The following is a 15,446-nucleotide window of genomic DNA, read 5'->3' on the forward strand; positions in this document are numbered from 1 at the left end:
TTCACATTCTGTCTCTCACAGTTGAAGTGTACCTCTGGTGCAAATTACTGACCTCTGTCATCATTTTAGGTGGGGGAACTTGCACAATCGGTGCCTGACTAAATACTTTTTTGCCCCACTGTAGCTGAGGAAACATTTGTCCTCTTAGACAGAAGTGGAGTCCCAAGCAGCTTTGTTAGGGCCAAATAGTTACGGCCAGACAACATTGTCAAGATACTCCTAGATCAAAAAATGCTGCTTTAAACTACTCGGTGCCTTTAGAGGACTTCTAGAGATTCACTCAGTTTCCATGCAGATTTGTTAGCCATGGCTTGCTTTTCACTACTACATCCATGGGGAAAAAAATACAACATAAAAGCAATATTTCAAGCTAAACCAAGAGATTAGCTTCAGGGAAGACTTGGACAAGCAGGCTGCAAACAGGATCACAGTGGTTGGTCACAAAGGTTGAACCTGTCTATCCTGCTGGCTGTTCTTTTAAAGTGAAGATGTTCTGCTTGACCTATTCGTAACACTTTTGGATTCCATCTGAACAGTCATGACAAATCCAAAAAGCTGGCTAACACACAAGTTCAGAGGTGGGTTATACTGTTCAAGAGTTGAACGCATTACCATAGCCTGAATGGCCTTACTGTAGTGCTTCCATCTTCCCATCTGTATCTGATTTGAATTCCTCATTATGGATTCCTCTGTGTTTTCTGTTATCTCTGATAAGACAGGACTTAATGATGCGTCTCTGGCAAAAGACAGTAGGAAAAATCACTTAAGCGTCAATTGTTGTTCTTTCCGTTTTATATCAGATGGATTTCTCCTGTCGCTGTTGTTTTTTCCTTTCATTTTCAAATTAAGGATCACTTTGTTGCCAGGTTATGTAGTAGCCTACTCCACAACTGCATACAGATGTTGATTATCTCTTTATGGTCCGCACAGAGGTCAGAGTAATTGGTGTTATTGATGGGGTCCGTTTATTTTGGAAGTAATATAGAGGTTAAACCGCCTCTTTTCTGCCATGGGTAAGAAGTGCTGACCAGCTCAGCTTGCTTTACCTTTTTTCTTCAGTCAGTCATGTTTTCAGCTAACAACATGGCAGCTGGTGAAGATGAAAAGCAAGCCTTTCTTCACTTAAGGATTTATCTTGGTAAGGACGAATGCATGACTTGCATTTCCAATTTTGCACAGAAACTTCCTGTTTATGGATAAGGAATGATAAAAAGATTATACAATTCAGTTGTTCTCACTGGAAATCAGGAAGACATCAGCAAAGGGGGTAATTTAGGTCTTTCATGTGATGAAGTCACAATAACTGGGTGAATTATGGTGTCGTTTTATTGGTGCCATACAAATATTTACTTGAAAACTGTTAGCATATAGTTGAAAGAAAAAATGGGGTGTAATGATGGAAAATGTACACTTCCTTTGTAAGTTTTATGAAGCTGAACGCTATAAAAACCCCTTCAAAACACATTGTGTGATTAAGAAAACATATGGGCGTCTGTTGGAAAAGTTCTTTTCTTAGGTGCGAAGTTGAATTTATAAGGTCATCCAAATGTATTCAGGAACAAAAGGTCTTAGAAAATAAGCTTAGAGTCTCTTTATCCTGTCAGATTTTAAATTGCATCTTCGTCTCACTTCAAGGTTTACGAATCACAGTAGGATCCATCTCCGGCTTAAGAAGTCTCTCCCACATAAAGGCCTGAGTCCTTGCATCTAATGTTTAATCGCTCGATTCCTTCTGCTGGGTAAAACAAAACAAAGTCAGGGGTAAAACAATATTTCCGTTAAATATGCTGCAACTCCAACGTGGCCTTAAGGCTTTAATCCTTGCAAAGAAGGCGGCTTTCAACGGATGTTTTAATGAGAGTTCTTAGTCCAAAATCAACCATTAAAGGCTAAAGGTAAATGTAAAACTATAGGTTCCAAAACAGTTCTGTTCATCTGCAAAAACAAGCCATATAGCTGTCAGATAGGATTTCTTTAATCCTATTTTTATTGTTTTTTTATCCTTGGGGTCGGAGCTTTAGAAGCCTGTATGATTCTTTTTCTCATTAGAAGTGGTTGCATGAAAATGCGATGGCAGTCACGATGTCGCTATAAATCCAATCAAACCCTCCCACACAGTCTTAACAAATGAGGATGTTTAGTAGTATCTTTAAAGCGATTCTTACGTAAGACACTTAACATTTGAAACGTTCCAGGGGTTCTGTGAAAACCAACCAGCATCCAGGTGTTAATAAAACTGTTATCGCTGCCAGTTCTTCTAAGTACCCTTTATGTAACGTGTGTTTTTGTAACACTTTTAATGGCAACATTTGGTTTGCAGACGTCCCACAGCCAGAAAAAGCCTTTCAGAACTGGCTCCTACAAGGTGCTGCGTAATTTCCCCATGAGCCCTGAGATCAACAGCATCTCTCAGACCATCTTGCTTTTTCCGCTACTGAGCTGTACAATACTTTATTTCAATGCCACTTTAGGCCCCATGATACCACACAGATCACTGCTGAGCTTTTACAATCTACAGTAAAACTTTACACACACATGTACATATAGCCCTATATTATAATGAATGATGTTTTAGCTCATTGTTGTACTGTAGTTTAATGGATGGAGAAGCATTGTTGCTGAGTAGTAACGTGCTTTTGTATCATTTGTTTAAAACCGTTCGTTCACCCACATTCAGATAAAAAGCTCTGTCTTATCAGTAAAGAACTACTTGAGGAAACCTGTTAGCAGGTGATGAGAAAGCCTGTTAAATATTTAAAGCTACAAGCCCCAAATGATTAGCATTACCTGACCCTGTCCTATCATCATGAAATGAAAGTCATGTTATTTGAGCTTATTAAGCGTTTGTAATGATATTGTGTTTTACAGGACTATGCTGTTTCCACTGTGCCTGTGCTCGAAGGCCTGCACCTGAAGAGCTTCTGCAGCATGGGAGGACCAGGCCTTATTGTAATCGGCTCCAGTGAACCAGCACAGAAAGCCCTCAAAGTATGGAGCTTGTGTATGTGTGTTTATGTATGTACACCGTAACTATGCTCTCCCTAGCTGTAGTCATGGAAACCTGTGAATTGATGTATTGGCAGTCCTTTCTTTACTTTGACGCACATTGAAGTAGTGGATCCTTTTTCTTTTTTTTCTTTTTTTTTGTTTCATCGTTTGGTTGACATTCTGCTTGATCCGTTAGTATGAACAACCCTGAAAGAATAACGCGACAAGACAGGACATTGCACGTGTTGATTCAGAGCAGACTCCCTTACTTACAGTTTGTTGGCGGCTTCCCACTCCAGGCACATTGAAACCACCTGTCACCTAAATCCATCCCCATTAATTCATATTCTCAGCTAATCTGCGGGGATTGCCCCTGGCGCTCACACTCCAGCTTCAATTACGACTGTATTGTCCTTCCATTAAACAGCTTGAGCTCATTACTGCATAAAAGGCTCCTGTATCGATCGAGCTCCAACAACAAAAACCTGGGGACCGCCAAGACCGAACAGAGGAGACGGCTTACACCCCGACAGAGACGGATCGCTCGTTTGCACCGAGAGTGCAATAAATCTCGGCCCATCCCTCCCATGGAATTATCCCCCAAAATTCCCAAACATTAGCATGTGAACTTTTGCAGTGGCACAAACAAGAGAAATTCAGCGAAATGTGTATTTACACAACACAAAGGCAGGCAGTGTATATATAATTACATAAGTATGAAGACTTACAGGCAAGCACATACACCTTTGGGCTTGACAGGTTCCCTCTGGCAGTATTCCTCATTTGCCTTCTAGTATGATATCTCCCCCTGCTGGCTCAGTACTAAACAGAGTTACTGTAAATCAAGCAAAAGTCGCTTAGTGTATCTCAGAGAACATCAGGCAGCTCTTCCTAAGAAGGCTGAAGTACTCGAGAGAAGCACAAGGTTGGCCCTGTTGGTTTTGTAAGCATGTTTGCATTGCTAAAGTGTTCCCAGGAACCTATGCATCATTGCATAATAGAATTAATTTATAATCCAGTGCCAGCTCATTAAGATTCCTGCCTGTTTGATCACCCCAGTAATTAGCTACTGGGGCGAAGAGTGGCCGCTAGCGAAACTTTATGACAGACTGCTCGCTTTCTAATTATGGCTTACGTCACCCTCTCTCTCGCAGCAATTAGCTCCTGTTTTAAAGGGCCTTTAACAGCCCTGGATTTGTAATTAGATAATGTTCTTTGTGTGAGGGAGAACGAGATCTTATGAATGCAGATTTAATGAATCCAAACTGTTCGTTTGGGATGTAGATGCAGCTCTTCTGGCGATGAGGCTCCTTGTCGAATGCAGCAGACACTTTGTGCAAATTAAAGTTGGAGCCCAGCTAATTCATTCTGTCTTTAGGGAGCTGCGCTTTGCTGGCGTTCAAGAAAATTTGGACCTGCCCATATTTTTATTACGGGGTTGAGTAACGCATTACTCATTTGCAATCACAAAATAGCATCGACGATCTGTAGTTTGTATTTCGGCTATGCTCAGGAAGGCTGAGCGCACCGCGTATCTGTGTTTAGCAGAATGACCGGATGGATTTCATCATCCATCTGTTGCTGTCACTGCCAAGCTTTTCTCATGAAGTCATCATCCCAAAATACAGCCTGTGTCAGAGGCTGCAGCACCCTTTCCCTGTAATCTCGCACTACCCCCCTCCTTCCTACAGAAGACTGCCCGGCAGGCTGTAGATCATCGGTGGCCCCTTCACCCAGCCTAGCTTGATTCATGAGCTCATTGCTCTCTGTTGGTCAGAGTCTGATCTTCACCTCAAGGATGCTTGCACGCTTGAATTTTATAGATAATGAGGTGACGGCATGGTGAAGGTTATGTTGGAGTTATGTTTTTTTTTGATGGCCAAATCCAGTGTTGGAGAATGTAGGTTCCAGATTTGGATTATTTATGGATTGAAGCTTTGTTTCTTGTTCTGTTTCTCCCATACTACATACTTACTCCATACCACTGTTACCATGTAACAGTCATAGATAAAAATCTAGAGCTAAGTTGACTTTATATCACCTCAGAACCATGATTTTCCGAACAACATTGAACAGCAATCCACCTGATAGCTGTCGCAAAATTTTAGTTTGAGCAAATATAAAACTTGGCATTACTATCTAGTCCAGGGGTGTCAAACATAAGGCCCAAGATCCAGAATCGGCCCACCAGGGTTTGGAAAAAGTGGTTTTATAGCTTTTCCTCCCCCATGTGCATATCAAAATAAATAAGTAAAAAATCCAAAGCAAAAAAACCAGATTTTTACTCAGTAAGAAAAAACAAAGAAAAACAAAAATGTAATAATTACAGGACAGTCTGCGCCGTGTACTAACAGAACGTTTTCTGTAAATTTAAACAATTATTTCTTATTCTTATTCTTATCATGCAGAGAAAACAAGACATATCAGTGGAACTGTACTTCTTTTTCTGGCTGTATGTGGCCCATAATGTAAAACAAGTTTGACACCCTGATCTAGACCTTCACAGCATGTTCTAGGTTTCCTCTTGTGATACCACTGTGTCCCTGAATCAGCTGTAGACGCCGATAGCAGCAGCCTTAAACATTAGATAAATGTCATCTGAAATTTCCTGCATCCTCCCCCTGCGTTTCCTTTTTCTGTGTACTTTTCCACTGAAAACATTACACTGCAGCAATAAAATACTAGACCAGTAATACCAAACATTTATGGTCCATCAACAGGAAGCAATTTCAGTCTCATTTCCTGTCCAGATCTGGAAGCTGCATCAAATAGTATTTGTCTTGTGCGTGATGCCACTGCTCAGTGAAAAGCAGTATTGTATAAGTTTTAAGCAGTTTCTGGGAAGGATTGCTAAAGTGAGCATTAGAAATGTTCACACCAGGTGCCAAGATAAAGATTCTGCTGATTCCCACATAAGGTCCTGGAAATTGTTGGTGTTTTTCTAGACTGCTCAGGTTTGTCATCGCCCCAGAGGGATTTTATTACCATCCAGTAAATATTTAGTTCGAGTAGCTTTTGAATGACTACATTTTGCTGCCCAGTTACCACTCTTGTGTATTAGCTGGACCTCAGCCATTGTTCGAATTAAGTCTGTGTCGATTGACTGTAGCTTAACACTTGGTGAAGATCCAGAATGACGACGTTAAAAGCCACTATTGTGTAAAGGTATCTAGGATCATTTCCCATACGTTTCAGTTCTTTAGGCTTAAGATTTGATTCAATTAAAGCATCTTTAAGTTTAGAAAAACACAAAAGAGGTCTGCCCCCTATATTGATTGGCTGCAGCGTCTGGCAGTGAACAGAAAACCAGCTGTTTCATTAGTCAGGTGAGGATTTAATTGAATTTCATGGATCAAAATTTTACATGAAACATGAGGAAATCTTGCTGTATCTCATTTACCTTATGCGCATATTTCCCCTTGAATTTAATGAGACAATGAAGAGTAAAGCAGGAACAACTGGGATCTTAGGTGGAGTCGACATTTTACTCACTTTAATACTCGCGTGTGTCACAGACCGTGTTGGCCCTCACCCTATGGACTTGAGTGTTTTCATTTAGGGCAGTTGCAGTCACATGACACTCCCACGAGTGACCTGGGAATGTCTGATTACGCATCTGCCGACATATGTGCGCACACTGCTGTGCTTCGTCCCGCAGCCCTGGAGTGCCATTTGTAGCTGATGTTTTACCACTTGTACCATTTGTAAATAGAAACACTCGTTATAGCTGTTATATGTACAAAAACAGTAGCTTCGTTGACAGTTTAGTGTACTTTTATAATGCAGCAGTCATAAGATTCACGCAGTGAAATCTTTTTTTATACCAACTCTGTTGGTATAAACAGTGGTTACTTAATGTGTTTGCTTTACATGCTGCACCTTCTGGAGATTTCATGTCCATTTAACAATGAATCTCTTAAGTTTTCTATTGGCTCTTACTAACTGCACACTTGTTTCTTTACCCTGACCAAACAATGATGGTGCTGCCAGAAACCCTAACATGTGTCATTTCCTGTGTCCTGAATACTTTCCCAGGAAAGCACTTAGAACAGCACATTTGCTGTTTGGATAGGAATAGGTGACTATTCACACTGGAAAAAGGTTGATTTTCTTTTTCTGTGAGTAGTGTGAGTATATTTGACTTATAATGCAATGGACATAATAAAACGTTCAGAGTAATGTATATTTCTATATAGTGGTCTTGCAGTAATTGACCTTTTCCAATTTCTATATATGCCTTTGTCTTCCCTGGTGCAATGGATCCTGTCAGTGGGAAGTGAAATGAAAACATCTACAGCCACAAAGCCCACTGTGCTCACAAAGCACCAGTTTTTCTCCCACATTTGTAGTAGTGTGTCATCGCATTTTCTCACAGTCACTCCTCTAAACCTTTATGTACGTCAAGCAGACGTCACACTTTTTGGATGCAGTGCAGTGGCCTGTATGTAATTGGAGATTATCGAAATTTCAGGAGCAGGACCACGCCTCCAAACACACTCCTTCCGGTTCTCATCTATATAGGTTCCGCCAGTTCTGCCAGCTGTTCATTCTTGTTTACGTGCCCCTCCCTCCCCTTTTCAGTTCTTTAACTTCTTCACTTCTATTTAGTACATGGGGATCTGCCAGGTCCAGGAGCCGTCGCCAGTCCTCTTCGAGGCCTTCCCCAAACCGCAGCTCAATTCATGTCCAAGCTTTCGCTATTACCTACTAAAACGCTGCCAAAACTAAAATGAGGACGTGGGCCCAGCTAGTGATATAGATAGATAGATAGATAGATAGATAGATAGATATGTGTATGTTTATATATGTGTATGTGTATATATATGTTTGTGTGTGTGTGTGTGTATGTGTATGTATGTATGTTTAATTCAGGGGAAAAATCTCCCTTCTCAAAATATTTTTTCTGAATGTTGACATTTTTTTTTTTTCACTAACCTTCCCTCCCTTACCCGTCTCCGAGGTAACCATCTGCAGATGTTCTGCTCATAAACATTAAGAGGCACCTGCCTCTCCTCTGGTCATAACATCCTCACCCGCCGACTTCCACCTGGCAACGCGAGCGTCTTCTCAGCCCCCACCGCCGGTCCCACCTTCAGCTCCTTCAGATTACATAAATAACATGACATCTGCTGAGAAAGAATGTCTGTCTGCTCCTGTGTTCTCCATTAACCCACCCGGCCCCCTTTCCCCCCCCAGGCCCCTGTGGCGGTTTGGCCAGCAGAAGGATGTGGCGCTGACTTTTGGTATTGAGGCCTCGCTTCTGAATCAAAATCTCTCATGGCCTGGCTTGTGTCTGTCTTTCTGAACGTTATGGACTTTCACTTATGCATTTGCCTCAAAGTCTGTTTCCTGTCATGTCTCCTCACTCCCAATTGTGTAGATAATGCAGCAGATGAGTGACCATCGCTACGACAAACTGACAGTACCCGACGACCTCGCCGCCAACTGCATCTACATGAACCTGCCCAGCAAGGGACACGTGCTTCTACACTGCACAGCAGAGGAGTTTCCAGAGAGTGCAAAGGTGCTTTTCCCCATCCACATTCAGCAACTTTGTATCACTGACGATAAAGCACATTCATCCACAATCCTGGCAGGAAGGACCACCGTCAGAACAACCAAATTGGTTTAGCGGTTTAGATTTAAGGAGCACTTGTCTTTGTTGTTGTTCATCTTGTCCAGGCCTCTGAGAAAAACAACTGGGGAAAGAAACCCTACAAAAGCTACATGGTTGTTTTAGTGGACCAATGCAGGCTAACCGCAGCCAGAGCTGTAATTTCTTTTTAACAAAAGAACCTGCAGTTTGATGAGAAGTGTCCTTTGTGAGCATCAGACCGCAGGCTAGGAGCCAGAGACATTGAGGTCTTGTTTTTCTCAGAACTTGAGCAAAGTTGTTCAAATCAGCTGCTGTAACAATTGGTTTAATATCATTGACAGGTTCAATGACTTCCAGTTTTACTGTTTTGGTTCACTCTGGCCAGTTTCAAATGTAAAGTGTTAAATCCACTGTGGCTGCCCAGCAACAATCAGCACAAACAGCATAATATGCAGCCAGCTGGTGAGCGTCGCAGACTTCATAGACCAACATTTCTCTCCCGAAAGATCAGGACTAATTGCCCTTTGAATATTAGACTTCTATTCATCAAATATATTGCAAATAAAACGTCTTTGACAAACTTTGAGAAACCGTGTTGGCTCAGCGGCTGTCTCGCCGTGTACATTTTCACTACACGGATACACACAGCTACGTGCTTTCTCAAATATCTCTGAAACATGCAGTGACCTACTTACATGCTGTTTATTTTTCAAGATGTGCCTTTCACCCGTTACACGTACTTGCTACAGTCACTTGACGTGAATGACATGTTATTGTCTCACCTCCGTCTCTTTGGGGTTTGGACAGGCTGAGCCGTAACTGTTATTTAGATGCTTTGGGGTCATTCCACATCACAACAAGTCAAAAGAATTCTCACAGGATTGAACCTGGCAACCTGCAATCTGCAGAGACAGTACTCAAACCTCAAAATGTACTCTGTGGTTGAAACCTCAACCTCCGCCAGCTATTTTTAGAAGGAAAAATTCACCAAATTATGCGTCTTTGGACTAGAATCCACAGTGAAGACTTTTGTCAACAAGATTAACTGAGGGAATTCAACTTGAACATAATAAAATCTTGAGCATATCATACTTCCCTTTTTGAAAGCACATATTAACAGAACATTTGGAGCACTATTTGAGATATGTATGCTAGTTCCATGAACCAGTTTCCTTTCAAAGGTTCAAATTCTTCAGAAATTGACCTGGAACACAGTTTTGGCTCCAAAAACTGTCTTTTTAGAAATTGTAGCCTGAAGAGAGTGGAAAAATATTAATAGCACAAGATATAACTTCTACTGCTTCTTCTTTTGGCTGTTCCCTACAGCAGATCATTTACGTCCATCTCACGCAATGTCTAGCATCCTTCACTGCCACACCAGCCCTCTGCATATCCTCCTTCACGGCATCCATGAATCTTCTTTGTTGTCTTCCTCTTTTCCTCCTGCCTGCCAGCTCTATCTTCAATACCCTTTGTCCACTCTATCCACTATCCCTCCTCTGTACATGTCCAAACCATCTCATCCTTGCCTCTCTGACTTCTAAGTAAAATCTGAGCATCTCATCCTCCTGTTTTTTGGGTTCGCCACAATCTCCAAGCTATCCATCAAAGCAGATCTCACTACCATCTTCTAAACCTTTCCTTTCACTCTTGTCTTTCTTCTACTGACTTTCATCCCTCTTCTCTCCAGAGCATACCTCAACCTCTCCGGAATCTCTTCCACCTGCTCTCTGCTCTCACTACAATCACAATGCTGTCTCTAAACGTCACAGTCCACAGAGATTCCTGCCTGAACTTATCTGCTAACATGTCCATTACCAATCTAAACATGAAGGAGCGCAGAGCTGAAGTAATCCCACACCCACCTTAAACCCATCCGTCACTCTTACTACTACACACCTCACCACTGTTTCACTCTCCTTATACATGTCCTTTCCAGCCTCACATACTTCTTTGTCACTCCTGACTTCCTCATGCAGTACCACAGTTCCTTTCTTGGCACCCTATCGGTTGCTTTCTCTACATACACAAAGACATAGTGCAGCTCCTTCTCTGTACTTTTCCCCCAACACTCTCAAAGCAAACATCGGGTCTGTAGTGCTCTTTCTCAGCATGAAGCCATACTGCTGCTCACTGATCATCACCTCTCTTCTTAACAACTCTTCAGCTTCAGCAGCTCTTTCTCATATCTTTATAGTATGGCTCATCAACTTTATCCCTCTGTGATTACTACAGCTCTGCACATAACCCTTGTTCTTTAAAATGAATACCAGTACACACCTTCTCAAATCTCCATTCATGCTTTCAGTCTCCGAGAGATAATACAAGCCGTAATATAGCAAGGGCAGTTTTATCTGAACTGACTATCCTGTCTAGCACAGTTCCCAGGGGAACTTGTTGCTTGTTCCCTCAGTGAGATGTAGAGATTTGTCAGCACAATTACCAAGACACTGCAAGATGTCTGCTGCTTTCTGACTCTAAACACTGTCTGGCCTGATCTCCGGTCTATTTTTAGTTGGCTCGTGAAGTTACATAATAGTCCCACATCAACAAAGGCAGGGGGTCATGAGAGAGGATTGGTAGGGTCAGATGGGGGTGGAGATGGGGCACCTTTAACGGTTAGTGCTGGCAGCTGCTGTTGAGGGCTCTGTTTGGACACATCGAAACTAAGCAGACAAAAGGTCCGGTGAAATATAGCAACTACTACTTTGCTGAGACCATGCCACCCTGACCCAGCATATAAATCTCAACTGAAGTAATGAGAACTCAGCTGGAAATGATCAAAAAAAGAGAGACTTTGGTTTCAGAGGTGCTATAAAGAGCAGAGGATTTAGTGATGTTATGTTGGGAGAATACTGTGAAAGCTTAATTTTCCCTGAGTTATGTCTGATTATATGGTCTAAACTTAAGATGTTTTTGAGAGGCAGTTCTGCTTGGTTAGTCCAGGATTGTTTTCCAGAGGGAAAATCATTCTAACTTTAGTGACCTCAAATGTATTTCTTTATCACTCTCTTTCCCCATGAAGCTTTTATTTCATTTTATTTTTATTTGACTTTGTCTTTATTTCTACCTTTACAACTTTGGGTCAGGTTTCCAATAAGTGCACCCATTCATATTCCCCACAATTCTAGTGCATTGATCAAACTGTATTATTAGCTTTAGCAATAGGCTAAGTTGTGTGTTGTATTCACTGACGACACTTGTCAGCATGTTGCTTAGTTTAAAGCATTGCTGCCATGCCTGTAGACCATAGACTGTATATAAAAGATGGAGCTAACCATCATCACTCCCTGGGTTCTGAGCCTCTACTTCAGCATTTTAGCTGTGACAATATTGTGGGTTTCTTCTTTGTTTGTTTGTTTGTTGTTTTGGGGGATGGGGGTAGCAATGTTTCATCAAAAGGCTAAAGTGCCAAGTTATCAGCTAATGTTGTCAAGTAAAACCTGTCTCGATAAACTGCAGATACTTGCTAAATAGTCCAAAGTAAATCCGTAATTGTAAAGCCCTAGAGATGGGTTGTCCACTATTTGGCAACTAGTGATAGCACGGAAAAAATCTGTATTCCCTAACCACTTGTTGAATGGGTGCTGGAGGTTGCTGACAGTTGATAGATAATTGTTCACAAAGAGCACCAAAAACCTCCTCATGATTACTTTGGTCACAAGCAGATTCTAGCTGTTGTAGCTTGCTTGGAAGATGCCGACTTTATGCTTGCTAACTGCTACCCAAACAGTAATAAAGCTTGAAAAAGTGCAATACAAGCCAAAAATGAACAGCAATGTGAACGTTTTGAGTCACCATTGCAGCCACCATGTTTACTTTGAAGGGGAACTGTCTGTTTCCAGCTTTTGCTGCACTTTTTGACAGCAGTTGCTTTACAAACCACTTTGCCTCTTCCCTGCAAACCATGAGCAACCTCTGCAATCTGCTAACGACCAAAGCAACAGGAAGGATGTATTTAGCACAGAACTGTATGTTTCATCTAGTGACTACCAGCATACTTTAGCAACTCACAGCCAACAAATTGGGAGATAGAAATTTTTCTCATGTGGTTGGCAGATGGTTACAGACTGGTCTCTATTGGAAATAAGTGTAATTAGGGCCCAAGAGACTAAGAAAACAAAACAAAACAAGCAAACCTGAACCTGAAGCACCTCTTGGACAGGCCGAGCATGCTGCTTCAGACCATGTTATATCATTTATTCAATTAAAATGCCCTAAAAGGCACAAATAGCACAGTTTGGACCAGACTGGCCACTCCCCACGCTTCAAGCCCTGCGGATCCTTAAAAAAAAACAGCAAATGGCAAGCAGGTTTTCTCAGTTTGATTCTAATACGTATAAATAAGAATTAACATATTTTAACAAATAGTATATAATTGTTACAGGAGTCCATAGCTGGTCAGCACTAATGTTGAGAATATTTCAGGAAAGCTCTGATTTGTGCTGCTGGCCACGTTACACAAAATGTCCCAGAAAAGAATCAAGACTTAGACAGAACTTCAGTGAGGTGAGGTTACACATGGCATCTGGTTCAGCAGAGGCTTTATCAGCCAAATTGCATCATGAGATAAAAATTAGTTTAGTTGGTCCCTCTGGCTGTGCCATAAGGCCTCACTGAAAGTCACAGCAGGGTTGAAGTTAGAGTTTATAGAGAAAACTGTCTTGGTTTGGAAGTGTGGTAGGAAAACGCTAGTTTTTTTCTGGAAGGTGTCCACACAGTGACACACTACTTTACAAGGGTCTTTTGAGAATATCGTCATAGTTCTCACTCCCTTCTCTCTCTCTTTTCTTATTCTTTTTTTATATTTTGCCGGGAGACCAGGAAAGCTTGAATGCTTGTTCTTCACAATTTGCGTCTCCCTGCAGAGTTTTTATATCACGGAGAATTACAAGTTGACAAGCTGAGCAAACAAACTTAAGTGTTACGTATTTTCCACTTCCAACTTAACTACTTCACATTAGATTGTTCTTTAGCCTTTTCTAATTCTACTGAATTGAAATGAACAGGGAAAATTTGCTAATTCCTAGCTGCGCTCCTGTCTGTGTGTCCTGCAGGTGTTTGAGAAGCTGAAGGACCACATGCTGATACCCATGTCCAACTTGGAGAAGGTCAAAGTGGATGGAGCCCTAACATGCTGCTCTGTACTGATCAACAAGAAGGCAAACATCTGAGCGGGGTCACTCGGGGTCTCTCAGTGCATGGTAACCACGCGGAGCCTTTAACTAATCACCATGGATCCCAAGGTTTGACCATCCTGGTATACAGAGGAGGTGTAGGGAAGTTTAATGTTGCTGAGGGGCAAAGGGAGTAATCTGTCTACCCTTTCACTCCAAAACACTAAAATAAAATTAAAAGTTTGAAAGAATAGTTCAGTTGATTTAAAATACAATATGTTCGTCAAATTTTCTCCTTATTAATTCATTTGTATTTTCCAATAGCATATGCTGCTTTACTTGTATACAAGCTGTTGTCATTAATTACAAGTGTGTCTGATAAAGACCTGATCCCAGATCAGATTAGTCAACCATGTGCCATGTTGAATTTCCCCTTTAACCTGCACAGCAGGTAGAACCACATTAGTAGAACCACACTTACTTACTGTCCAGTGTTTACAACTCTGAACCACACAGAACAGAGCGCTGGCGACAAACCCAGTGGGACCTGTCAGCTGTTGTCTCTGTACAGTATGGTCTTACCAACATTTGACTTCAGATGTATTAATAATTCAGCTAATTCAGAAATCATTTGGGTACAAATAAAAATGATACAATTGATGTGCATTGTTTATGGTCACCCTTTTAACTGTGATTTAATTTTTCTGTGTGTTTGCTTATGTAATGAATTATACACTAATTCTTCAAGAACTGTGTTTTGGAGCAAGTCCTGCTACGATGTGATATAAAATCTCAATGTGATTGTTGCAGTTACACCTTTTTTTTCCTCTTGTATGTCAAATTGCTTCTGTTCTATGGTGGCCCTGAGAGGCCAAATGGACTGCAACTTAAGAAAACACCAGCAATAAGAAAAATGCTTCAAAAGCACACAAAACACAATGGAAATAGGAAAAAAGAAAAAAGAAATAGCAAAAAACAGATTTCCAAAAGCACAAGGGAAGTGTTTCTGGGGAGACAATAACCCGACGGACTAGTTGCAGGAACCAAAACATGCTAAGATTGCACTGGGAGACACTTAAAAGAAGTGGAGAATCTATTGGTTTTGTGTGGAAAGAAAAGATGAGAGGTAAGTGTGTTAGCCTGACTATTAGCCTGAAAATCCGTCATCAGTATTATATGAATCATGATAAAACACGCCTTCCATGTTTTGGGTTCCTGCAACTGGTCCGTGAGGTTATTGTCTCCCCAGAAACACTTCCCTTGTGTTTTTTTCCTATTTCTGGTGTTTTCTTAAGTTGCAGTCCGTTTGGCCTCTCAGGGCCACCGTACTGTTCCTTTACAAGTGGTGCTAAAACAAACTTCCAAAACCATAACATTGCTTATTATTTCAAACAAATATTGTGAATTCTTATTCTGAAAATAATTCTTATTCTGAAAATACAGTTCTTAAAAAACTTGAAAAGCCTTGTGAAGATGTGAGATTCTGGTGTGATTACAGTGATTTTTTTTTTTTTTTTGCATTATAACTTGTTATTTATTAAAGCCACCCGATAGAGAAGCTACCAGTGACTGAAGATTATATATAAAGATGGATGTCACCTCCCAGACCGGTGGAAAAAGAAAACAAAAAAATTACGCATGTGTGGAAGTGCCTTAAACCTGCATTACTTATAATGGGCACCAGGGGGCGACACCTCTTGTTAAAAAAAGAAGAAAAGATTAGGGATGGGTATCGTTTAGGTTTT

At 41.1% G+C, this 15,446-nt stretch overlaps 1 protein-coding gene across 4 annotated transcripts in view; it reads left to right on the plus strand.

Annotated features, from left to right (window-relative positions):
* ddah1 (dimethylarginine dimethylaminohydrolase 1) overlaps window positions 1-14,502 on the plus strand; it is an 86,162-nt gene extending 71,660 nt beyond the window's left edge. For all 4 annotated transcript variants that reach the window (XM_005736967.1, XM_005736970.2, XM_005736969.1 and 1 more), the window contains exons 5-7: window positions 2,869-2,988; window positions 8,369-8,512; window positions 13,642-14,502. In XM_005736967.1, the coding sequence (XP_005737024.1) occupies window positions 2,869-2,988; window positions 8,369-8,512; window positions 13,642-13,758 (381 nt within the window). In that variant the 3' untranslated portion in view covers window positions 13,759-14,502. The remainder of the gene's footprint in view (window positions 1-2,868; window positions 2,989-8,368; window positions 8,513-13,641) is intronic.
* The last annotated feature ends 944 nt before the right edge of the window (window positions 14,503-15,446 follow it).

The sequence above is a fragment of the Pundamilia nyererei genome, unplaced genomic scaffold (assembly GCF_000239375.1).
Source record: "Pundamilia nyererei isolate P.nyererei 1_Seehausen unplaced genomic scaffold, PunNye1.0 scaffold00072, whole genome shotgun sequence".
Classification (NCBI taxonomy): Eukaryota; Metazoa; Chordata; class Actinopteri; order Cichliformes; family Cichlidae; genus Pundamilia; species Pundamilia nyererei.